Raw genomic sequence first — 27,842 nt, forward strand, 5'->3', positions numbered from 1 at the left:
TAGTATTCCATGTGGTCTGCGCTTGATGCGTTGTCCTTGGGCACGTCCTATGCCATATCCTGTTGTAAGTAGTCCTCCACAACTTAATTGTATCGGCTGTAAAACGTCACATCCTTCTTCAGTCTTTTCTTTAGACCTTCAAACCGTTTCTTGGCAATTCTATAGATGTCTTGGAGTTCTGGCATTTCTCATTTCCATGGCAATGCCACGTGGTATCGTCCATCTTTGAAGGTGGTTGTTCTCTCGAACCTCTGTAGAGACTAGTTTTCCTCTGAGTTCTGTGTTTTCTCGCCTGTGATACCCAGAGACTCAAGCTCCCAGAATGCATGCAGTTGCTTGGAGACTAGTGTTTCTTCATCAAGTGCCTCGGCGACACATGACATGGGCACTGGTCCCTGCACCGACCATCCAAAGGGGCTCTCTAAAACAACCAGCGTCTCTGTCAGTCGCTCCACTCGGCCTGATACTATCTGCCAGTAGTAGTCTACTCCTATTAGGACAGAGAGTTTAGGATCATTGTCATCTCCTGGAAAGTCTGCGAGCTGCAGTCCCTTTCTATTGAGCTCATGTTGAATCTGCTCACCAGGAACCTTCATCACAGCTGTTCACACTTGTGGGGTTTCAATTGCCTCCATTTCAATTCTCTGCTGTTTGTCCCAGACATTCTCCAAGATGACTTTCACTGTGTTGCGTTGCGACGTTGCTGGAGCAGAGGAGCCAAACGTGTGAAGAGTGAGTGCCTCTTGTCTGATTACTGGTAGCTTCAGGCCCTTCACAAGGTTTTCATGTATGAAGCTTCTCTGAGTGCCTCCATCTAGTAAGCAACGAGCTATCTTCCTGCCCCATGGGCCTTCTACCCATGCCTTTGCCGTTTTTAGCAACACAGTGTTCTGTCCATCTGGTTTCATCTTCACTGAATGGGGAATAACTGAGGAAACAACAGCATCTGCAGAAACCTCCCTCCTCTTACCGGTACACACAGCAATGTGATGCACATGACACGTCTGACTTTACAGAATTTTGCTATGTGTTTCTGTCCTAAACATACAAAGCATCTTCCCATTTTCTTTAGTTTCTCTTTACGTGCAGCAATATTGTGGTCTGAGCAGTTTTCTGATTTGGGGTCTGCACTGTCACAGAATAGACAGTTTTGTTCCTTCTGGCTGGCTGTGTGCAGTGCCGCAGCAATGATCAAAAGTTTTGAGAATGACACAAGTATTGGTCTTCACAAAGTTCGCTGCTTCAGTGTTATGAGATATTTTTGTCAAATGTTACTATGGTATACTGAAGTATAATTACAAGCATTCCATAAGTGTCAAAGGCACTTATGGACAATTACATTAAGTTTATGCAAAGAGTCAATATTTGCAGTGTTGACCCTTCTTTTTCAAGACCTCTGCAATCCACCCTGGCATGCTGTCAATTAACTTCTGGGCCACATCCTGACTGATGGCAGCCCATTCTTGCATAATCAATGCTTGGAGTTTGTCAGAATTTGTGGGTTTTTGTTTGTCCACCCACCTCTTGAGGATCGACCACTAGTTCTCATGGGATTAAGGTCTGGGGAGTTTCCTGGCCATGGACCCAAAATGTTGATGTTTTGTTCGCCGAGCCACTTAGTTATCACTTTTGCCTAAGGGCAAGGTGCTCCATCACGCTAGAAAAGGCATTGGTCGTCACCAAACTGTTCTTGGATGGTTGGGAGAAGTTGCTCTCGGAGGATGTGTTGGTACCATTCTTTATTCATGGCTGTGTTCTTAGGCAAAATTGTGAGTGAGCCCACTCCCTTGGCTGAGAACCAACCCCACACATGAATGGTCTCAGGATGCTTTACTGTTGGCATGACACAGGACTGATGGGTGCGCTCACCTTGTCTTCTCTGGACAAGGTGTTTTCCGGATGCCCCAAACAATCGGAAAGGGGATTCATCAGAGAAAATGACTTTACCCCAGTCCTCAGCAGTCCAATCCCTGTACCTTTTGCAGAATATCAGTCTGTCCCTGATGTTTTTCCTGGAGAGAAGTGGCTTCTTCGCTGCCCTTCTTGACACCAGGCCATCCTCTAAAAGTCTTCGCCTCACTGTGCGTGCAGATGCACTCTACCTGCCTGCTGCCATTCCTGAGCAAGCTCTGCACTGGTGGTGCCCCGATCCGCAGCTGAATCAACTTTAGGAGACAGTCCTGGCACTTGCTGGACTTTCTTGGGTGCCCTGACGCCTTTTTCACAACAATTGAACCTCTCTCCTTGAAGTTCTTGATGATCCGATAAATGGTTGATTTAGGTGCAATCTTACTAGCAGCAATATCCTTGCCTGTGAAGCCCTTTTTGTGCAAAGCAATGATGACAGCACATGTTTCCTTGCAGGTAACCATGGTTAACAGAGGAAGAACAATGATTTCAAGCACCACACTCCTTTTAAAGCTTCCAGTCTGTTATTGTAACGCAATCAGCATGACAGAGTGATCTCCAGCCTTGTCCTCATCAACACTCTCACCTGTGTTAACGAGAGAATCACTGACAGGATGTCAGCTGGTCCTTTTGTGGCAGGGCTGAAATGCAGTGGAAATGTTTTTTGGGATTAAGTTCATTTTCATGGCAAAGAGGGACTTTGCAATTAATTGCAATTAATCTGATCACTCTTCATGACATTCTGGAGTATATGCAAATTGCCATAATCAAAACTGAGGCAGCAGACTTTGTGAAAATTAGTATTTGTGTCATTCTCGAAACTTTGGACCACGACTGTACATTTTAGCAAATTTATAAAACTGAAATATCACATTTACATAATTATTCAGACCCTTTACTCAGTACTTTGTTGAAGCACCTTTGGCAGCGATTACAGCCTTGAGTCTTCTTGGGTATGACGCTACAAGCTTGGCACACCTGTATTTGGGGAGTTTCTCCCATTCTCCTCTGCAGATCCTCTCAAGCTCTGTCAAGTTGGATGGGGAGCCTCACTGCACAGCTATTTTCAGGTCTCTTCAGAGATGTTCGATCGGGTTCAAGTCCGGGCTCTGGCTGAACCACTCAAGGACATTCAGAGACTTGTCCCGAAGCCACTCTTGCATTGTCTTGGCTGTGTGCTTAAGGTTGTTGTCCTGTTGGAAGGAGAACTTTCGCCCCAGTCTGAGGTCCTGAGTGCTCTGGAGCAGGTTTTCATCAAGGATCTCTCTGTACTTTGCTCCGTTCATCCTTCCCTCAATCCTGACTAGTCTCCCAGTCCCTGCCGCTGAAAAACATCCCCGCAGCATGATGCTGCCACCACCATGCTTCACCGTAGGGATGGTTCCAGGTTTCCTCCAGACTTGACTCTTGGCATTCATGGTCTGAGAGTCCTTTAGGTGCCTTTTGGCAAACTCCAAGCGGGCTGTCATGTGCCTTTTAGTGAGGAGTGGATTCCGCCTGGCCACTCTACCATAAAGGCCTGATTGGTGGAGTGCTGCAGAGATGGTTGTCCTTCTGGAAGGTTCCCTCATTTCCATAGAGGAACTCTGGAGCACTGTCAGAGTGACCATAGGGTTCTTGGTCACCTCCCTGACCAAGGCTCTTTTCCCCCCGATTGCTCAGTTTCGCCGAGTGGCCAGCTCTAGGAAGAGTCTTGGTGGTTCGAAACTTTTAGCATTTAAGAATGATGGAGGCCACTGTGTTCTTGGGGACCTTCAATGCTGCAGACATGTTTGGTACCCTTCCCTAAATCTGTGGCTCGACACAATCCTGTCTCGGAGTTCTACGGACAATTCCTTCGACCTAATGGCTTGGTTTTTTCTCTGACATGCACTGTCAACCGTGGGACCTTATATAGACAGGTGTGCGCCTTTCCAAATCATGTCCAATCAATTTAATTTACCACAGGTGGACACCAATCAAGTTGTAGAAACATCTCAAGGATGATAAATGGAAACAGGATGCACCTGAGCTAAATTTCGAGTCTCATAGCAAAGGGTCTGAATACTTATGTAAATAAGGTATTTCTGTTTTTTATTTTTAATACATTTGCAAACATTTCTAAAAACCTGTTTCCGCTGTGTCATTGTGGGGCATTGTGTGTAGATTGATGAGGAAAAAAATGAATTTAATCAATGGGCTGTAACATAACAAAATGTGGAAAAAGGAAGGGGTCTGAATACTTTCCGAATGCATTGTATATGAATGCTATACATTTTGGCCTGCTGTGTGCATTGAGGCTGCAGGAAAGCTAAAGAATTCCAAAATCCAACCACTATAGAAAAGAGCATTTGCTGTGTGCCAACAATGCACCCAAAACACAGGGGTTTGCGACAAAATCTGACAACCACAAAGCTGCTTTCTCTCAAACTACAGCCTTTCTCCCACTCCCGACCCCTACACTAATACCATAGATGTCCATTCAAGCCTTTTGTCCAAAGCCATATCAACAGCAATTTAATTTCCTCCAAAGTGCCTGAACCCAAGTAATTCAATAAATCTGAGCTGTGCTTACAGAAGTGGGAAATCCCTGCGATGCAATTTGTAAACTCAGTGGTATATTCATCTCTAAGGGGAAGTCAAGGCTTCCCTGTCACTGAACTGCTCTTCCTGAGGGACATATGCCAGGAGCTTAGTCATGACTGCAGTGTGTGTGTATGTTGTAAACACCTTGGCACTGCTGTCGGAGTGGCGTCTGGCACATGCTTGGAGTTGGTTCATCCAGAACTGCTGCTCTTTGGCATTGGATGCTACGGAGAAACAAAAGGAGAGAATCAAATGTTCATTTCCGATAACCATCATCGTCACAATGGGAGAAATAGGACATCATCATTACACGAGTTCATGGTCAGGTCAATAGGTAGTCATCACAAAATGTATGTCATTATGTATAGCATATCACATTACAGATTGACATCCAATTTGTGTCTGACACATTTTCAGCCAATGTGCTGTGTATTCTGTTAAAGGGTCAGGGTCTGATAGCTGTAGTGCGTCAGTACTCAAATGTTTTGTTATGTTGACCCCAAACTCCCTATGTAGGGGCTTGTAAACGACTGATTTCACAATAGTACCTGTGTCCTTATTCTACAACTCACTAAATTATATTCTAAGGCACACTTTCAGATTGATGGAAAGCTTGATCGTTCACCTAAACTCTCAATGATGGGTGCATCAGTCCCGTGTAGCTCAGTTGGTAGAGCATGGCGCTTGCAACGCCAGGGTTGTGGGTTCGATTCCCACGGGGGGCCAGTATGAGAAATGTATGCCCTCACTAACTAAGTCGCTCTGGATAAGAACGTCTGATAAATGACTAAAATGTAAATCAGTGTCTGTGTGAGGAGCTTTCACAGACCCAGAGTCAGCTTGCTACCCAAACACCAACCATGTAAAAAGTGACTCACTGGTAGGCCTGTTGCGGTAACCGTATTACCGCCACACCGGCAGTCATGAGTCATGACAGCAGTAATATTCCACGTGACCTCTTATGCAATCTGGATATGTATTGGTAGTACCTAGCTCGTTAACGACCATCAGGTCGCTAATGGCCTGGTACTCAGGGCTCCATCGTCCCTCTAACCACTCTGACATCAATGCAAATGTGATCGAAAATCACATCAAACATTTATCATCAAAACAGCATTGTGCTTTTAAAACTCACATCACTGTGATTGATCAATATGAAGAAAGTTCAACAACCTGTTGAAACTGAGTGGAAAACATGGTCATTGTCAATGTTGTTTCAAAGCCAAACACAATGAAATGGACAGTGCTTTCTAAGTTGACGATTAATTCAAAACAACCATATGCATATTAGAGCTTATGCATAGGCATATATATGAGCCTAAGCCCAGAAAAAAAAAACAGAATTAAAATAAACATTGTACCGTTATACACCGAGCGCACAAAACATTAGGAACACCTTCCTAATATTGAGTTGCACACCCTTTTGCCCTCAGAACAGCCTCCATTCGTTGGGGCATGGACTGGCCCATGTTGACTCCAATGCTTCCCACAGTTGTGTCAAGTTGACTTGTTGTCCTTTGGGTGGTGGACAATTTTTATTTATTTATAATTTTTTTATCTCTCCCCAATTTCGTGATATCCAATTGGTAGTTACGAATCTTGTCTCATTGAGAGGCGAAGGTAGAGACATGCGTCCTCCGAAACATGACCCGCCAAGCCATGCTGCTTCGTAAAACACTGCTCGCTTAACCCGGAAGCCAGCCGCACCAATGTGTCAGAGGAAACACAGTTCGACTGACGATTGAAGTCAGCTTGCAGGCGCCCGGCCCGCCACAAGGAGTCGCTTGCGCGCGATGAGCCAAGGAAAGCCCCCCGGCCAAATCCTCCCCTAACCCGGACGGCGCTGGACCAAATGGTGCACTGCCCTATGGGGCTCCTGGGATCGAACCCCAGGCTGTAGTGGCGCCTCAGCACTGCAATGCAGTGCAGTGCTTTAGACCGCTGCACCACTCGGGAGGCCGGGTGATGGACCACTCCTGATACACACGGGAAACTGTTGAGTGTGAAAAACCCAGCAGCGTTGCAGTTCTTGACACACTCAAAACGGTGCGCCTGGCACCTACTACCATACCCCGTTCAAAGGCACTTAAATATTTTTGTCTTGCCCATTCACCCACTGAATGGCACCCATACACAATCCATGTCACAATTGTCTCAAGGCTTAAAAATCCTTTAACCTGTCTCCTCCCCTTCATCTACACTGATTGAAGTGAATTTAACAGGTGACATCAATAAGGGATCATAGTTTTCACATGGTCAGTCTGTCATGGAAAGAGCAGGTGTTCTTCATGTTTTGTACAATACATAGCCTACCACATATTACGCAAGGCAGAAAAACATTTAAAAAAAACTGATTTAAGCCGTCTTTGGTACATAATTGGTATTATTATGCATACTGGATGGACTGGTTACCTTGTGCTATGTTCCAAACTATCTATCCATGAGTCTGGGAGAGAATGTACAGTGGGGAGAACAAGTATTTGATACACTGCCGATTTTGCAGGTTTTCCTACTTACAAAGCATGTAGAGGTCAACAAAAATCCAGAAAATCACATTGTATGATTTTTAAGTAATTAATTTGCATTTTATTGCATGACATAAGTATTAGATACATCAGAAAAGCAGAACTTAATATTTGGTACAGAAACCTTTGTTTGCAATTACAGAGATCATACATTTCCTGTAGGTCTTGACCAGGTTTGCACACACTGCAGCAGGGATTTTGGCACACTCCTCCATACAGACCTTCTCCAGATCCTTCAGGTTTCGGGGCTGTCGCTGGGCAATACAGACTTTCAGCTCCCTCCAAAGATTTTCTATTGGGTTCAGGTCTGGAGACTGGCTAGGCCACTCCAGGACCTTGAGATGCTTCTTACGGAGCCACTCCTTAGTTGCCCTGGCTGTGTGTTTCGGGTCGTTGTCATGCTGGAAGACCAAGCCACGACCCATCTTCAATGCTCTTACTGAGGGAAGGAGGTTGTTGGCCAAGATCTCGCGATACATGGCCCCATCCATCCTCCCCTCAATACAGTGCAGTCGTCCTGTCCCCTTTGCAGAAAAGCATCCCCAAAGAATGATGTTTCCACCTCCATGCTTCACGGTTGGGATGGTGTTCTTGGGGTTGTACTCATCCTTCTTTTTACTCCAAACACGGCTAGTGGAGTTTAGACCAAAAAGCTATATTTTTGTCTCATCAGACCACATGACCTTCTCCCATTTCTCCTCTGGATCATCCAGATGGTCATTGGCAAACTTCAGACGGGCCTGGACATGCGCTGGCTTGAGCAGGGGGACCTTGCGTGCGCTGCAGGATTTTAATCCATGACGGCGTAGTGTGTTACTAATGGTTTTCTTTGAGACTGTGGTCCCAGCTCTCTTCAGGTCATTGACCAGGTCCTGCCGTGTAGTTCTGGGCTGATCCCTCACCTTCCTCATGATCATTGATGCCCCACGAGGTGAGATCTTGCATGGAGCCCCAGACCGAGGGTGATTGACAGTCATCTTGAACTTCTTCCATTTTCTAATAATTGCACCAACAGTTGTTGCCTTCTCACCAAGCTGCTTGCCTATTGTCCTGTAGCCCATCCCAGCCTTGTGCAGGTCTACAATTTTATCCCTGATGTCCTTACACAGCTCTCTGGTCTTGGCCATTGTGGAGAGGTTGGAATCTGTTTGATTGAGTGTGTGGACAGGTGTCTTTTATACAGGTAATGAGTTCAAACAGATGCAGTTAATACAGGTAATGAGTGGAGAACAGGAGGGCTTCTTAAAGAAAAACTAACAGGTTTGTGAGAGCCAGAATTCTTACTGGTTGGTAGGTGATCAAATACTTATGTCATGCAATAAAATGCAAATTAATTACTTAAAAATCATACAATAAGATTGTCTGGATTTTTGTTTTAGATTCTGTCTCGCACAGTTGAAGTGTACCTATGATAAACATTACAGACCTCTACATGCTTTGTAAGTAGGAAAACCTGCAAAATCGGCAGTGTATCAAATACTTGTTCTCCCCACTGTATAGGCCTAGGCGATGCTGTTCGTTCATTGATTGTGCAGAGCGGCTTACACAGTTAGCCTACAATTAAAGTGAATTTGTATTTGATTTTGAATAGCCTAATAATATATTTTATATTTTCATAATTAATAGGCTGACATTACCTTTAGCTACAGAATATCTCACCACTGTGCGTTCTCTCGCTCTCCTTCATTCCAAATCGAACAGATTTCACTTGGTTTCCCAAATTAAGCACTGGGTAGCTGCAGGAACAGGGTTGGAGGGCCCATGGCATATAGAGTTTGGTCAGAATATTACCTGTTCCGCAGCGAGAGGCAAGCAAAAGACTGCCGGTCTCACGGTAATTGACCATTAATAAACAAACACGTTTAGCATCTCCATGCATACAAGCCGCTGATGCGTGCCTTTCGAACATTTACATTTAAAAAAGTTGAATAAATGAATTTAATATACAGTACACCATCACAATAAATCCATTATCTACAGGTCTAAATAAACATTATTATATGAAGAACAGAATATGAGTTGGTCTACTGTATGTTATCTGGCTATGTTCCATGCCATAGGCTTGTTCATTTAGCATACAATATATGCTTATAAGTCCCATGCCATTATTTTATATTATTTTATAGTAAGAATAATCTAATTTATGAATAAAATACAAAGGATATTTTTCCCATTCAGGAGAGTGTGCATATGAAGTGGCTATGTTGAGCGTAAAAGTGATCATTTGAAACAGGTCCTATACGCTAGATTTATAGTTATTTGGCAACTTTAGTTGTGAATGATACAATCCTTAGAATGACTTTGAAATCAAAACATGTATGGGCTGCATGATGCGACTATAGGCTATTGATGATTTGATAAAGTAGCAAAAAAAGCTTGAGCTCTGTTGCTTGCCTCAGGCTGCACACGCTGTTCTCTCATCAAGTGATCATATTTTCACTATTCTAAATTTAATCTTGTCTTTACTAATATGTAAAATTAGCTTTGATTTAAAATGGCCCATTATCAAATGGCCAGGAACAGGGTCAGGGGGAAAAGACATGTCATCCATATGCACTCGAATGGTGAATGGAGGACACTTTCCCACTGGTTTGTTTTTCAGGCTACTCCAGTTATCTCACTCCATGCATCAACCACTGTTTGAGGAGCATGCTGCCTCTCGCTGCGTGACAGGTGATATTCCGCCCAAACTCTCTATGCCATGGGTCTCCAACCCTGTTCCTGCATTTACCCAGTGCTTAGTTTGGGAAACCTAGTGAAATCTGTTTGGGAACATCGATAGTAACATGTTTTCACAACGAAACATATTTCATTAAAATGTTGACAACCCCTCTCTCTCTGCGCGCTGGGGAAAGGAATGGAGAGAGAGGAGGAGATGGAAACGCACAGTCGTGAGATATTCTGTAGCTAAAAGGTAATGTGTCAGCCTAATTATGAAAATTTTAAAAAATGCCCCATTACTAGGCTATTCAAAATCAAATTCACTATAATTGTAGGCTTAGCCACCCTGCACAATCAATGAACCAACAGCATCGCTTAGGCCTATATGTTCTCTCCCAGACTCATGATAGAAAGTTTGGAGTGTAGCAAAAGGTAACCCGTCCATCCAGTATGCATAATAATATAGTCCACAATCAAAGGCGATTACTAGAATTTGTTTCATTTTGGAGTATAAGCTATGTACCAAAGACATCTTAAAATCATTTTTTGCCGTGCGTAATATGCGGTATGCTATGTATTGTATAATGGCACAATCATTATTTTAATTCAGGGTTTTTTTCAGGCTTGGGCTCATAGGCCTATGTGTATGCCTAAATTATAATATGCATATAGTGTTTTGAATTAATCGTCAACTTAGAAAGCACGGTCCATTTCCTTGTTAGGCTTTGAAACAACATCCACAACGACCATGTTGAACTTCTTTCTTCAAATTGATCAATCACAGTAAGGTGAGTTTTGAAAGCACACACTGTTTCGATGACAAGTGTTTGCTGTGATTTTCGATTGCATTTGCATTGATGTTAGAATAGTTAGAGGGACAATAGCACCCTGAGTACCAGGCCATTAGCGACCTAATGGTCGTTAGCGAGTTGGGTACTACCAACGCATGTCCAGAGTGCATAAAAGGAGATTACCGTGACTCAACGGTCACGTGGAATATTATTGCAGTCATGACTCCAGCCTGATGTCTACAAATGGTACAACCTCTTTCGTCTAGACTATTTAGACCAATTGGGCTGATCATTGTGACTGACTGGTAAAACTTTAGTTCAAGAGTAATTCAGCATCTCAACCTATTCTGTGAGATACAATTTGATATTATGAACCAAAGTCTCAAGTCCCCATCCATGGAGAAAATAAAAACATTTAATTAACAACGGAACCGAATATAGCAGCAATGTCTGGACTCCTGGAGTCCCTAATAGTGATTAGCTGAAACAATCGGCAGGTTGATCATGAATGGTGAAGTGCTGAATGTTGAATCTATTCATGTGAGTTAAGCTCGAGAACGAGTCCTTTCTTGGAATGATAATGGCCTCAATTTGAGCACTGTGACCTGAGTGTCTGTCAATCACTTAAGGCCTTCGCTGTTTTTCAAGCACCTGAAATGTCGCTTGAGTGAAGAGGCAGGAGAAGGACACTAGGACAGATTCAGAGACACATCCACACTGACAAATGCCAATGTGAAACTTAAAACAGTACCTTCTCCAGTGAATAGCTCCTCTGCTCTCAAGAGAAGGCTTTGCTCATGTAGGCTATTCATAATGAAACACCTGTACCCAGCTGTCAGTCTGTTAAGACCCCCTCCCTCCCATTGATTCCTTCTACACCATCAGTATATATTTTCCTTTCAAAACGTCTCAGTTTAGAGTCTGCGACGCATTTAGAGCAGCAATTTTGGGTCTTGATTTATACAAGCTTTGCCGTGATTGCATATAATTAGCTAGCTGTAATGAACAGAGGTGGATCTGGCAGCGCTGAGTGGTTATGTGTATATGCAAATATGCACTTGTTTTGAATGGTGAAAAGGACGCTAAGTCGCTAACATGAGCTACTTGCACACTAATCATTACTTAGCGAAGACCAGGTCGTTCTTGTGCTGGGTCTAAAAGGTAACCTAAAAGGAGGCCAATGCTAATGAAAAATCCAAAGCTGGTGTTTCGTTCAAAAAACGTCCCTGGTTTGGAGTTGGAAGGCTGGCAGTTTCATTCAGTTGATGAATGAGCCACGCTTGGTTTGGAAAATTAGAACAAGCAGCACAACACAGTCCTACCCATTTACAATGAGCAACAACTGTCTCCCGTCCTAGTCAACAATGCTCTACACAAGCCATTTCAATAACAATATCTCCGCATTTCAATAAGGTCAACATGCGCTTCAATATAGTCTCTAAAGAGAGCACTAATGTCTATCCATTGCCATTCAAGCATTACACCATGACCATGTAATTACACTGCTGCTAATTACAATGATTGAGTGGATGTTGTTGGCTATAATAATACTGTCATACTCTCATGGGAGATCTGATTAAGGTGAAGAGATAATATGACAGGGCAGCACTCTGAATATGTACTTCATAACTGATAGTGATAGAAGTTAAGTTATTAAACATGACTACTATGGGACAGTAGGGGATATTGCAGTTGCTGGGAAGAACATCGTAATGCCTGGGGCTTATTCTGCGCAGTGCAAGCTTGCAAAAATGTAATGCATGTAGTAGCACTGCACAATTAATTGAATTCACATCGAAATCGCAATATTGACATGTGCAATATCCATATCGCAAGAGATCCATATCGCACACAATATTTTTAAACGCCACTACGCCGCGTGTAACGTCCGTTTTTCTAGTTTACTCCGTTTGTCGTCTCATTCCCTCAACTCTTGTGGCTAACTTCCCACACACGCCAAGCCCCACCCCCTGTCAATCAAGCAGCGCAGTTCCTCCTCCTCACTGTTAGATTCACTATAAGTTGTTCTGTTAAGACAAAAGCTGTTCTGTTAGGTCAAATGCAGTAAACAAATTGTTCCAAACAAGAACAATGCTGCTTTCCACTTTGCTTCTTAATATAAATCATTCTATTTCAATGATTCCAACAATTCACCCAAGTGTTTTGATCTACAGGTAACTGCCAAAATAAAGAAAACACGTGAGTAAATGAGGGATACAAAGTACATTGAAAGAAGGCGCTTCCACGCAGGTGTGGTTCCTGAGTTAATTAAGCAATTAATATCCCAACATGCTTAGGGTCATGTATAATTATTATTATTATTTTCACTATCATGGCTAGATGAAGAGATCTCAGTGACTTTGAAAGAGTGGTCTCAAGGGGGTTTAAATGGTATGTGTGTGTGTGTGTGTGTGTCTCAGGCTGCATTTACACAGGCAGCCCAATTCTGATATTTTTTTCACTAATTGGTCTTTTGACCGATCTGGTGTGAAAAGAACTGATGTGATTGGTCAAAAGACCAATTCATGGAAAAAATATCAGAATTGGGCTGCCTGTGTAAATGCAGCCTTTGTCAGCAGATCTCAACCCAATTGAACACTTATGGGAGATTCTAGAGCGGCGCCTGAGACGGCGTTTTCTACCACCATCAACAAAACATCAAATGATTTAATTTCTCGTGGAAGAATAGAGTTCTAGACACTTGGAGAATCTATGCTAAGGCGCATTTAAGCTGTTCTGGCTCGTGGTGGCCCAACACCCTATTAAAGGCGCGCACAAATCACACCGAATGTGGATCTAGCATTCGTCTGCTGGCACTCGGTTCAGAGGTGCTAAGTACTCTCGGCCAGCAAACGCTACTGGGTTGTCTGACTCCTACACTTTATGTTGGTGTTTCCTTTATTTTGGCAGTTACCTGTATATCACAAACGTATAAAAACACAATTAGATGTTTTGCCCATATCGTGGACCCCTAGTATGTAGATGTAATATGGATACTTATTATAGATGAGATTGAATTTGTTCTAGGCAATATTCAATGTTTTATAATGTTCCATATAAGGCTCACTTGATAATCTCATTGATCTTTAAACATATTTAATCTTTGTCAGATTCTGCAGTGGGATGGAATCTACAGGCTTTATATTGTTGCCGTTAGCACCATAGACTCTATAAAGCATTGTGCTACATCACTAATTCACAATAATGTCTGATATCCAGTCAGGCATCTCAATTATCCCCTTTGAAAAGCAGTGAGAATGACTTGACCCTTATAAACAGCTCTATTGTCTTATTCATGGCATCATGTGATCAACTGCTTTAATTTGCCATTTGATCATTCAAACATGATTCAATTCATGCTGATTTCCCCTTTTTATGTCATACACTCTGGAGCAATGAGCATGGCTCCGGGCGAAGCTTGGAACATAATGCTCCCTCTCTTATTCGACTAAAACTAATTACCCTATGCTCCCTTGGTTGGATATCAGATGAAGACAAAGCCTGTGCTTTAGCGCCTGTATCAGATCTCACATAATTCCCCATGGCTTGAATACAACATTCTTATATTCAACTCAAATTGTTATTAAGAGTTGAGATCAAATGTTTGACCAAGGACACCTGAAGGGAGATTATTGGCTTATAGAAATATATATGAACATTCTCAGTGACTTGGCACTTGACAATTTGTGAAGGAGAATTCAAGGACATCCACATCATGGAAAGAAAGGACACATTCAAATCTGGGCTGTACAAATCACACGTAAGGCGATACTAAAGAGAGGTCTGTTGTTGCAGACTCGCCGAAGGTCGTTGAACAGGAAACTTGTTCCTGGCTGAACCTTGAACTTCTCCCTTCCCCGTAGAGGCCCAGGCTTTCCATGACAACCAGTGTGTGATTTAAGCTGCACCTGCTAATCTTAGTCAACTCATGAAAAGCCGCTACACTCAAGGGGGGTGGGTATTGTTCCCATCATTTGGCTTAACTCTGGCAAACTGAATTCTTAAATAAAATGTCACCATCCCAATGAGATGAACGATTTGTAAGCCACTAAGTATAGTGTTTAGACCTTCCAAGCAACACAACATACACCCAACTAGCTTCTTTGATAAGGACCTTCTTTCATTTTTATTTAAGCTGTCTCTAATTCCATATCTGCATTGTAGACAGTGGATCCCCCTACTCCTCCATTGATTTGCTACAATGACTTATTCTCTGTGGGACTATCGCTTGCTCTGAGCTCAATAGATGGATTACTACATCATCCACAGATCTAGGGCAAGTTATTCTGATACATCCCTTGGGGAATGTATGGGGACATTCCAGAGACTAAAGCAGAGCGACAGGGAGTCTCTCGCTGCATCAGTGGATACAGGCATCGGACTAGGGCTGGGACGATACCAGAACCGCGATACTTGTTAGTATCGTGACAAGGAAACAAAGCAGATTTCACTTCTTTAGGAAAACAGCCATGTTGGAAACAAACATCATTATGTTGTCATCCAGAGTCAACTTCTTTTTTTTTCAAGCTATAGCACACAATATTTTATATACAGCAAGTTTCTAAAGGACCAAAGAGTTTGGTCTGCTTCATGTTTTCATTTTTGCCATGGAAAAAATATTGTGGTACTAGTATCGTCCCAGTCCTACTTCTGACAGACTCATATCATGTCAATGGAAATGGAGCTGGCAAAATGAAAGTTAGTAATGCGACTCACTATATGTTTATGAAGCTAAGTTATAACATCAAAGGTTCAATTTCATTATATACTACTACTATTTTTTTCACCAGGTGCACAATTTAAGCTGATCAAGTGGCATCACTATGGCGTAACCGCAAAACACCCATAAGGCAATGCAATCATCCCAATGTCCCCATGCGATCTCCCTGAATGCCCAATCTCTGACTAGGCAGCATGTAAAATAAATACTTAATATTATAACAGTTTCATTTGTGGAAGCTGAATGATTGCCAATAAGTGTCTGCGTACCTCTGAGCTTGTAAAGCTCGCCATTGAATGAGTTGACAATAAACATGTGTGGTGCCTCGTCACTCTGGACAACCGATGCACCAATCAGAGGCAGGGAGCCCCTGGGCTTCTGGCTCTTGCCCTGTTCATGTACAAAGTACTGCAGCTGTCCCAGCTCTGGATCCAGCACAAAGTACCTGTAGGAGAGGGTGAGCGAAAGGGAGGGGTAGTGAAAGAGAAAGTTAAAAGAGAGAAGGGAAAGATGGGAACAGAGAGGGAGATATTTGTTTTAGTTGTTGTTTCTTTTTATGTCCTCATCATTGTTTAATACTTCTGCTATTGCTTTAGCAGTAATTGCAACCGCTAAGAAAAAGAGGGAGAGCGAGAGAGGGAGGGAGAGCAAGAGTGAGAGACACATGCACAGATACAGGATGGGAGGAAATCCACCACTCAAATTCCTCTCACCTTTCATGCAAAAATAGCTATTCACAGGAGCTCTTCATTATAGAAGCTTCAGCCACATTACTGAGCGCATTAAGAAGTGACATCAACACCTACCCACTAGCTATCCCAAATTACCCAAGAAGGCATTAGAGTGTATAGGTACCTTGAGTGGAGAGGCTGGAGCTCACAGCTCGCCAAGTGAAAATTAAAACGGAATCAGACAGGTTTGTAACCTTTGTGATTAATGAATGGCCCCTAGCTGCAACATGACACACACAAAACAAGTAAAGGACACACCCACTCTAGTCCTGGCTATGGGACAGTACCAGTTTGTCACCTATTGGGCTGACTTGTCACAACAAAGCATTCATGACATAGACAGTGTGTTACCCTGTTTGGTTGGCCTTTCATTGTACGGCCATCTAGACCCGAAAGTGTTGTTAACCGGAGATTCCCTTGCTGCCGATCAATAGTCTCTTTCCAAAGTGCGATTAGAGAAGCACCTCTATTGACCAGGCTTTGGAACAAGCCGAGCGAGCACTTACAGCTCAACACCACCCTACAGACACAAACACAATTCTCCACACTGCTACAACCAGAACAGAAAGCATCATCATAGACCATTTTCACATTGACGATAGACATTTGAGAGGTTCTCCAGAGGTGTCGATTCTCGAGAGACATTACTATTGTCTAAACTTGCGAAATCCTCACTTCTCGAGCGCTACCTACGGAGGTTGCGCACGATACTCACCCGACAATTGCCCCCCCCCCCCTTGAGCAGGGCCCTGTAAACAGAATTGTCTCATTGAGCTCAAAACTCCTACAGTATAAACGGTAATAGCAGAGCAATGTTTTTGAAACAGCTGAAATGTATAGACATTTTCCTTATATTTGAGGCTTGCTATATTGAGTTTTACCTGAAATTGCAGCCTGTTACATTCTGAAATTGTCACAGTAGCTGCTGGCTGTAGTGAGCCACATAAAACTATGGAAGCCCAATCCTGGCATAATTGTTTTAATGTCGATACTACAGTATAAAAATAAATCAATTTTTAGATGGTAGATCAGAGGTGGCACCACAGGTCCCAGAGTGGAAGTGGGGGAGGGGACGGGGGTGGGGGATTGTTTTCCTGTGGCACAGAGTTTTTCCTGATCTGGTAGGCTAACCTAACCAGGTGGCTTAGTGGTTAAGAGCGTTGTGTCAGTAACCGAAAGGTCGCTGGTTCTAATCCCCGAGCCGACTAGGTGAAAAATCTGTCGATGTGCCCTTGAGCAAGGCACTTAACCCTAATTGCTCATGTAAGTCGCTCTGGATAAGAGCGTCTGCTAAATGACTAAAATGTAAACTCCTGACCCTAGTTGTAGGGTATGACATAGTAATAAATCAGCTGTAAAAAATGGGCTGATAGGACCAGCAATGTGGATTGATGGATTTTGCCACACAATGCTACAAATGAAGAAACATAACCTATGTATGACCTACAGTGCATTTGGAAAGTAGATCCCTTATTCTGAAATTGATTAAATTGTTTTTTCCCCCCTCATCAATCTACACACAATACCCCATAATGTCAATGCAAAAACAGATTTTTCGCATATTTCTTAAAAATATAAACCTCAAATATGACATTTACATAAGTATTCAGACCCTTTACTCAGTACTTTGTTGAAGCACCTTTGGCAGTGATTACAGCCTCGAGTGTTCTTGGGTATGACACTACAAGCTTGGCACATCTGTATTTGGGGAGTTTCTCCCATTCTTCTCTGCAGATCCTCTCATGCTCTGTCAGGTTGGAAGGGGAGCGTCGCTGCACAGCTATTTTCAGGTCTCTCCAGTGATGTTAGATCGGGTTCAAATCCGGGCTCTGGCTGGGCCACTCAAGGACATTCAAAGACTTGTCCCGAAGCCACTCCTGCGTTGTCTTGGCTGTGTGCTTAGGGTCGTTGTCCTGTTGGAAGATGAACCTTCACCCCAGTCTGTGGTCCTGAGCGCTCTGGAGCAGGTTTCTGTCAAGGATCTCTCTGTACTTTGCTCTGTTCATCTTTCCCTCGATCCTGACTAGTCTCTCAGTCCCTGCCGCTGAAAAACATACCCAAAGCATGATGCTGCCACCACCATGCTTCACCGTAGGGATGGTGCCAGGTTTCCTCCAGACGTGACGCTTGGCATTCAGGCCAAAGAGTTCTTGGTTTCATTAGACCAGAGAATCTTGTTTCTCATGGTCTGAGAGTCTTTAGGTGCCTTTTGGCAAACTCCAAGCGGGCTGTCATGTGCCTTTTACTGAGGAGTGGCTTCCGTCTGGCCACTACCATAAAGGCCCGATTGGTGGAGTGCTGCAGAGATGGTTGTCCTTCTGGAACTTTCTCCCATCTCCACAGAGGAACTCTGGAGCTCTGTCAGAGTGACCATCGGGTTCTTGGTCACCTCCCTGACAAAGGCCCTTCTCCCCTGATTGTTCAGTTTGACCGGGTGGCCAGCTCTAGGAAGAGTCTTGGTGGTTCCAAACTTCTTCCATTTAAGAATGATGAAGGCCACAGTGTTCTTGGGGACCTTCAATGCTGCAGACATTTTTTGGTACCATTCCCCAGATCTGTGCCTCGACACAATCCAGTCTCTGAGCTCTACGGACAATTCCTTCGGTCTCATGGCTTGTTTTTTTCTCTGACATGCACTGTCAACTGTGGGATCTTATATAGAGAGGTGTGTGCGGCTTTCCAAATCATGTCCAATCAATTGATTTTACCACAGGTGGACACCAATCATGTTTAGAAACATCTCAATGATGATCAATGGAAACAGGATGCACCTGAGCTCAATTTTGAGTCTCATAGCAAAGAGTCTGAATACTTAAGGTAGTTCTGTTTTTTATTGTTAATACATTTCTAAAAACCTGTTTTTGCTTTGTCATTATAGGGTATTGTGTGTAGATTGATGAGGAAAAACTTTAATTTAATCAATTTTAGAATAAGGCTGTAACGTAACAAAATGTGGAAAAAGTCAAGGGGTCTGAATACTTTCCGAATACACTATTTTTTTATTGGGTGGCGGGAATGGGCTTTCATATCAAACAGCTCATTTTAACTCCCTGCTGAATTATCCCCACGTTTTCAATCGCAATTTGCTTTTACCACATGTAGCCTAATGATTTGCATGATATTTATAAAAATAAAACATGGTTTGTTGTAATGTAGGCCTACTGTACTTTTATATTTGTGTTAGCGGGGTAATCGTTCATTTTTGCTAGGCTAACCTTACTCGATGAAGACATGTTGTTAGCTTTAGCTAGCAGTAACTTAGCTGCAGATTGTAACTGGCTAATGTGATGCTCCATTAGTCATTAAAGGATAGGTACCCTTTGGCGTAGCCAACAGATCCGACCCGCTTGCTTACAGCTTCACTAGGGTCAGACAGCCTTCCTGTGTACACCGCGGAGCCAGCGAGCGATATGGATCGGAAAATGTACCTCAATCCTGGGATGAGAAATGTGTTGTACTCCGAATTGTCCCATTATCCCAACTGTTACACAGAGAAGATTGAAAACTGTCCTTTTCATCCTCATGCTAGGTAGCAGAAGCCACAGCAGCCATTTTGGAATGGCAGTGTCAGCCTATTAACTCTTTTGTTGTTCAACGCGACGTGCCATTCCATAATGGCTGCTGTGGCTACTGCTAGCTAGCATTAGGACGAAAACTGCAGTTTATTTAAAACTAGCAGTCGTTCAATCTTCTAGGAGTAAGAGTTGGCATAATGGGACAATTTGGAGTACAATGCATTTCTCATCCCTGTATTGAGGCACGTTTTCCGAGCCATATATTGCACTGGCACCATGGGGTCTTAATCTACATAGGATTGCTGTCCGACCCTACTGCAGCTGTAAGCAAGAGGGTCGGATCTGCTGGCTTTGTTTGGCGTAGGAAAGAGAATTTGGCCAAACTTAACTTGCCGATACTATCGTCGTTCTTGATTTCGGTCAAACATGTATCTTCTAAAAATGTCCGTGTCCAGTTGCAGGTGGTTCGTTGAATTAAAAAAATACTCTGTTATTAAAATAAAACAATTTTTACTCCATGAAGCAATCCAACAATGTGTATGCCGCCATCTTGTCTAGAGAGAAGATTTTAAATATTTATTTGGTAGACTATTTGCTGCACGCGTTTCCCTAATTGCACGCTTAAAACAATCCACAGCTCCTTTAAAAAAAAGAAGACGTTAATGATCCTCTGTGGCCAAATCATGCTCTCTGGTGTAGTATTTTAAATAATTTAATTTATTTCTGTATAGGCACAAGTAATTGTACATCTCATTTTGGCAAATGTAATTCAATTTACTGGAATCCAAGCTAGCATCAACTGGCCTTGGAGCTTGTTGCTTTGTTCTAGAGGCTCTTTTAGCATACCAGCCTATATTCATCTATTAATATGTTGTTTCATTAGGGCAATTTGTATCTTGCAGCAGCAGATGTATCCATGATAAATGATAATATTTCATCTGTCCCTTTGCATTAACACTCAAGACCGCTTCATCTGAATCTCTGGTGTTCAATACATTTCGTGTGCACATTGCATGCAGCTTCCCAAAAGGGAATGTTGTTCTGACATAAGCTGGTGATAAAATGGTCAACTTTACAAGACCTTAACGGTCCACAAATATGCATTACCTTAACGTGAATGTATGCAGTGCATCTGACTCTAAATTTGGGCAATGAGAGCCGGGTCCTTCACATTAGCCATTTTCCCATCAACCCTCAGGATTTCCCTAAAGTGTAGTGGCATTTGGAAATTGATCCCACACAGACAATCTCCCGCTCCATTACAGGAGAATGTGATTAATGTGCGCAAAGGGGATCTTTGTGCCTGGGTCAGTTTTTCAACCCTGACACAGTCAGCAAAGAGCAGGATTTATCATTGACCCCAGGTTATACAGTCCTGGCCCTGCCAGTGGAAAACAATGCTAGTGGTGTTAAAAGTGATGGATGGTGTAACCTTACTCATTACTAACAGCCAGTTGTTTCAGTACAATACCATGACAACACTGCAGCACACTGTCCCCAGGTGAAATACAATTCAAGGCTAGGTAGCACACTAGAAACTGTACCAAAGCATGGAAAACTACCCTCATACTTCCGAGACATCACTCTCACACGACTCCCAGTCCAACTCCAATAGCGCAAAAGGGCATCCTACTGCTGACACCAATTACAAGGAGGCACAAGGTACCCACACTGGACAGAACTGCTAAAGACCTACAGTACCAGACAAAAGTTTGGACACACCTACTCATTCAAGGGTTTTTCTTTAGGGTTTTTACATTGTAGAATAATAGTGAAGACATCAAAACTATGAAATAAAACATATGGAATCATGTAGTATCCAAAAAAGTGTTAAACAAATCACAATATATTCTATATTTGAGATTCTTCAAATAGCCACCCTTTGTCTTCATGACAGCTTTCCACACTCTTGGCATTCTCTCAACCAGCTTCACCTGGAATGCTTTTCCCACATATGCTGAGCACTTGTTGGCTTCTTTTCTTTCACTCTGCAGTCCAACTCATCCCTAACCATCTCAATTGGGTTGAGGTCGGGGGATTGTGGAGGCCAGGTCATCTGATGCAGCACTCCATCACTCTCCTTCTTGGTAAAATAGCCCTTACACAGCCTGGAGGTGTGTTGGGTCATTGTCCTGTTGAAAAACAAATTATAGTACCACTAAGCCCAAACCAGATGGGATGGCGTATCGCTGCAGAATGCTGTGGTAGCCATGCTGGTTAAGTGTGCCTTGAATTCTAAATACAATCACAGACAGTGTCACCAGCAAAGCACCCCCACACCATAACACCTCCTCCTCCTCCTCCTCCATGCTTTACGGTGGGAAATACACATGCGGAGATCATCCGTTCACCCACACCACGTCTCACAAAGACACAGCGGTTTGAAGCAAAAATCTCCAATTTGGACTCCTGGCCAAAGGGCAGATTTCCACCGGTCTAATGTCCATTGCTCATGTTTCTTGGCCCAAGCAGGTCTCTTCTTATTATTGGTGTCCTTTAGTAGTGGTTTCTTTGCAGCACTTCGACCATGAAGGCCTGATTCACACAGTCCCCTCTGAACAGTTGATGTTGAGATGTGTCTGTTACTTGAACTCTGTAAAGCATTTATTTGGGCTGCAATTTCTGAGGCTGGTAACTCTAATGAACTTATCCTCTGCAGCAGAGGTAACTCTGGGTCTTCCATTCCTGTGGCCGTCCTCACGAGAGCCAGTTTCATCATAGCGCTTGAAGGTTTTTGCGACTGCACTTGAAGAAACTTTCAAAGTTCTTGAAATGTTCTGTATTGACTGACCTTCATGTCTTAAAGTAATGATGGACTGTCGTTTCTCTTTGCTTATTTGAACTGTTCTTGCCATAATATGAACTTGGTCTTTTACCAAATAGGGCTATCTTCTGTATACCACCCCTATCTTGTCACAACACAACTGATTGGCTCAAACGCATTAAGAAGGAAAGAAATTCCACAAATGAACTTTTAAGAAGGCACACCTGTTAATTGAAATGCATTCCAGGTGACTACCTCATGCAGCTGGTTGAGAGAATGCCAAGAGCGTGCAAAGCTGTCATCAAGGCAAAGGGTGGCTATTTGAAGAATCTCAAATATAAACCCCATGTGTGTTATTTCATAGTTTTGATGTCTTCACTATTATTCTACAATGTAAAAAATAGTAAAAATAAAGAAAAACCCTTGAATGAGTAGGTGTGTCCAAACTTTTGACTGGTAGTGTAGTGTATTGAACAATGATTGATAACCCAATGAAACGCTGATATCTTTTCAATTGAGCTCCATTCTCCTGAGGGCCTGAATTCCAACAGTTCCAACTCAAGACTATCAGCCATAGCACCACTCTATGGGGATGGACGAAGCTATTCCAAAGTCGAGTTGGGTGCAATCTTGCCTGGCTACCAAAACTCCTTGCTCCGGCCAAACGCTACGCCCACGGATGTTAGTTTTCTCCCCGATGATTTCTAGAACGAAACACCGTTCTGATTGGTCCCAGAAACCGATGGGTTGGCCAGAACACACGTGGGTAAAGCAGCTTTTTGAAAATTCGTCATTGGCTTTGACACTCTGATTGGTTAGAGATTATCCAATCGCATGACTGTTTTGTACAACACCACTCATTTTGATGTCACCACAAACAACTTCAACGATAGCTGTCTCAGACTGAAGTACAGTGAGGGAAAAAAGTATTTGATCCCCTGCTGATTTTGTACGTTTACCCACTGACAAAGACATGACCAGTCTATAATTTTAATGGTAGGTTTATTTGAACAGTGAGAGACAGAATAACAACAACAAAATCAGGAAAAACGCATGTCAAAAATGTTATAAATTGATTTGCATTTTAATGAGGGAAATAAGTATTTGACCCCTCTGCAAAACATGACTTAGTACTTGGTGGCAAAACCCTTGTTGGCAATCACAGAGGTCAGACGTTTCTTGTAGTTGGCCACCAGGTTTGCACACATCTCAGGAGGGATTTTGTCCCGCTCCTCTTTGCAGATCTTCTCCAAGTCATTAAGGTTTCGAGCCTGACGCTTGGCAACTCGAATCTTCAGCTCCTTCCACAGATTTTCTATGGGATTAAGGTCTGGAGACTGGCTAAACCACTCCAGGACCTTAATGTGCCTCTTCTTGAGCCACTCCTTTGTTGCCTTGGCTGTGTGTTTTGGGTCATTGTCATGCTGGAATACCCATCCACGACCCATTTTCAATGCCCTGGCTGAGGGAAGGAGGTTCTCACCCAAGATTTGACGGTACATGGCCCCGTCCATCATCCCTTTGATGCGGTGAAGTTGTCCTGTCCCCTTAGCAGAAAAACACCCCCAAAGCATAATGTTTCCACCTCCATGTTTGACGGTGGGGATGGTGTTCTTGGGGTCATAGGCAGCATTCCTCCTCCTCCAAACACGGCGAGTTGAGTTGATGCCAAAGAGCTCCATTTTGGTCTCATCTGACCACAACACTTTCACCCAGTTCTCCTCTGAATCATTCAGATGTTCATTGGCAAACTTCATACGGGCCTGTATATGTGCTTTCTTGAGCAGGAGGACCTTGCGGGCGCTGCAGGATTTCAGTCCTTCAAAGCGTAGTTTGTTACCAATTGTTTTCTTGGTGACTATGGTCCCAGCTGCCTTGAGATCATTGACAAGATCCTCCCGTGTAGTTCTGGGCTGATTCCTCACCGTTCTCATGACCATTGCAACTCCACGAGCTGAGATCTTGCATGGAGCCCCAGGCCGAGGGAGATTGACAGTTCTTTTGTGTTTCTTCCATTTGCGAATAATCACACCAACTGTTGTCACCTTCTCACCAAGCTGCTTGGCAATGGTCTTGTAGCCCATTCCAGCCTTGTGTAGGTCTACAATCTTGTCCCTGACATCCTTGGAGAGCTCTTTGTTCTTGGCCATGGTGGAGAGTTTGGAATTCGATTGATTGATTGCTTCTGTGGACAGGTCTTTTATACAGGTAACAAACTGAGATTAGGAGCACTCCCTTTAAGAGTGTGCTTCTAATCTCAGCTCGTTTCCTGTATAAAAGACACCTGGGAGCCAGAAATCTTTCTGATTGAGAGGGGGTCAAATACTTATTTCCCTCATTAAAATGCAAATCAATTTATAACATTTTTGACATGCGTTTTTCTGGATTTTTTTGTTGTTATTCTGTCTCTCACTGTTCAAATAAACCTACCATTAAAATTATAGACTGATCATTTCTTTGTCAGTGGGCAAACATACAAAATCAGCAGGGGATCAAATACTTTTTTCCCTCACTGTATATAGCGAACATAGAGCAGTGGAAGAATTCAGTTTGAGTCGTCAGGCAAGGTTCAATCATAGTGTTGAGCAGTGGTACTACACCCAGCACTGCCAAATGGCTTTTCAATAGGGAATACTACTAGAATTAAACAAATTATTCTCCACCATGATAATACACTCAAAAGTGCTTACTGTAGCACATTATTTCACATACACAGACAGCCAGGCATTTCCTAATGGTATTAACATTGACTCTGCCAAAGGGAAATGCACATCAGCACATTTTGGGACTCCTCCGGAGCTCTGGCATGAATAAGCAAACAGCATGAGGAAACTGATGGATGGCGATACCGGTGGAGGGACAACATGAGGGGAAACTAACACAAACAACAGCTGGTAGATAGCCTAACATAACTGATAGCAGCTTTATAACAGCGTTATTTACCAGGTTGCCAAATACCCAGTGGAGCCTACATCTCATCTTCATACAATTTGGTAAAATAGACAAATAATACCATCTTACCACCATCTTTATATACACAAAAATATGTGGACACCCCTTCAAATTAGTGGATTCGGCTATTTCAGCCACACCCGTTGCTGACAGGGGTATAAAATTTAGCACACAGCCATGCAATCTCCATAGACAAACACTGACAGTAGAATAGGATGCCACCTTTCCAACAAGTCAGTTCGTCAAATGTCTGCCCTGCTAGAGCTGTCCCGGTCAACTGTAAGTGCTGTTATTGTGAAGTGGAAACGTCTAGGAGCAACAACGGCTCAGCTGCGAAGTGGTAGGCCACACAAGCTCATAGAAAGGGACCACCGAGTGCTGAAGCGCAAAAAAATCATCTGTCCTCGGTTGCAACACTCACTACCGAATTCCAAACTGCCTCTGGAAGCAACGTCAGCGCAATAACTGTTCGTTGGGAGTTTCATGAAATGGGTTTTCATGGCTAAGCAGCCGCACACAAGCCTAAGATCACAATGACAAGCGTCGGCTGGAGTGGTGTAAAGCTTGCCAACATTGGACTCTGGAGCAGTGGAAACGTGATCTCTGGAGTGATGAATCACGCTTCACCATCTGGCAATCCGACGGACGGATCTGGGTTTGGCGGATGCCAGCAAAATGCAACCTGCCCCAATGCATAGTGCCAACTGTAAACTTTGTGAGGAGGAATAATGGTCAGGGGCTGTTTTTCCATGGTTCGGGCTAAGGAAAATCTTAGCGTTACAGCATACAATTACATTCTAGACTATTCTGTGCTTCCAACTTTGTGGCAACAGTTTGGGGAAGGCCCTTTCCTGTTTCAGCATGACAAAGCACCCGTGCACAAAGCGAGGTCGATACATAAATGGTTGTCGAGATCGGTGTGGAAGAACTTGACTGGCCTGCACAGTGCCCTGACCTCAACCCCATCGAACACCGAGCAGGTGTCTACTTTTAGTCATGTAGTGTCTCTAAACATTATACCTCAGGAGACAATGTGAAAAAGCACTACCTGCAAGCTCAAGTCATGGTTAAATAAATGGAAAGTCTTGACAAAGTGCAGAAGCACACCAACTGGACCAGTGTTCTCTCTACTACACCGGCTCTGACGCTCGTCGGGTGTGGCAGGGCTTGTAAACCATCACAGATTGCAAAGGGAAACCCAGCCGCGAGCGGTCCTGTGACGCAAGCCTTCCAGACGAGCTAAATACCTTCTATGCTCGCTTTGAGGAAAGTAGCACTGAACCATGCATGAGAGCACCAGCTGTTCTGGAAGACTTTGTGATCACACTCTCCGTATGTGAGTAAGACTTTTAAAACAGGTTCAACTATAGTAATATTATAGTGACTATCGCCAGGTAACATTGTTACCAATGTCACAGCCAGCCCAGTGTAGTTAAAGTTGACAGAATAAGCATCTGAAATGTTCTTGTGACCATCCCCTCAGTAAAAGTCACGACAGCCCGCTTGGAGTTTGCCAAAAGGCACCTAATGACTCTCAGACCATGAGGAACAAGATTCTCTGGTCTGATGAAACCAAGATTGAACTGTTTGGCCTGAATACCAAGCGTCACGTCTGGAGGAAACCAGGCACCGCTCATCACCTGGCCAATACCATCCCTATGGTGAAGCATGGTGGTGGCAGCATCATGCTGTGGGCATGTTTTTCAACGGCGGGGACTGGGAGACAAGTCAGGATCGAGGGAAAGATGAACGGAGCAAAGTACAGAGAGATCCTTGATGAAAACCTGCTCCAGAGCGCTCAGGACCTCAGACTGGGACGAAGGTTCACCTTCCAACAGCACAACAACCCCAAGCACACAGCCAATACAACGCAGGAGTGGCTTCGGATAAGTCTCTGAATATCCTTGAGTGGCCCAGCCAGAGCCCGGACTTGAACCTGATCGAACATCTCTGGATAGACGTGAAAATAGCTGTACAGCGACGCTCCCCATCTAACCTGACAGAGCTTACGAGGATCTGCAGAGAAGAATGGGATAAACTCCCCAAATACAGTTGTGCAAAGCTTGTAGCATCATACCCAAGAAGACTCAAGGCTGTAATCGCTGGTGCTTCAACAAAGTACTGAGTAAAGGGTCTGAATACTTATGTAAATATAATATTTTTTTAATTTTTATAAAATGCAAACATTTCTATAAACCTGTTTATGCATTGTCATTATGGGGTATTGTGTGTAGATTGATGAGGGGGAAGAAAACGATTTCATCCATTTTAGAATAAGGCTGTAACATAACAAAAATGTGGAAAAAGTCAATGGGTCTGAATACCTTCCGAATGCACTGTATTTGAAATAAGAATGTGAAGCATATGAGAACTGAGTTAAATGTGAATTGCAGCATCATATGCAATGGAAAACATTTGTTCATCCAGTTGTTTTTAAATGATTTATCCTCAGGTCTGTGCCATCCCCATGGAAACCAGCCTTCAGCTTCGGCACACTGAGGACTCGTTCTAGTTCAAAGAAGAAAACATTTTGAGTTCAGGTAAAACAGTAACCCTGAAAAAGCTTGGCTTACCACACATTACAAAGCGGATACTTAAGTCCAAGTTCTACAACAGACTCAACAGCTTAGCTTCCTGCCCACAGTATACATTTGATAACTGCAACTTTTTAGATGGCACCATACATGCCACGACCAGCCATCTTCCCAAT

The 27,842-nt window shown here is 43.3% G+C and overlaps 1 protein-coding gene across 3 annotated transcripts in view; it reads right to left on the reverse strand.

The window, feature by feature from the left end:
- LOC121586340 (oxysterol-binding protein-related protein 10) overlaps window positions 1–27,842 on the reverse strand; it is a 145,320-nt gene that overhangs the window by 104,828 nt on the left and 12,650 nt on the right. For 2 of the 3 annotated variants that reach the window (XM_041902955.1, XM_041902954.1), the window contains exons 2-3: window positions 15,440–15,615; window positions 4,618–4,697 (exon numbers count right to left, since the gene is read on the reverse strand). In XM_041902955.1, coding sequence (XP_041758889.1) covers window positions 4,618–4,697; window positions 15,440–15,615 — 256 coding nt within the window. The remainder of the gene's footprint in view (window positions 1–4,617; window positions 4,698–15,439; window positions 15,616–27,842) is intronic. The other variant, XM_041902956.2, reaches the window with a different exon arrangement.

Source organism: Coregonus clupeaformis, chromosome 17, assembly GCF_020615455.1.
Source record: "Coregonus clupeaformis isolate EN_2021a chromosome 17, ASM2061545v1, whole genome shotgun sequence".
Lineage (NCBI taxonomy): Eukaryota > Metazoa > Chordata > Actinopteri > Salmoniformes > Salmonidae > Coregonus > Coregonus clupeaformis.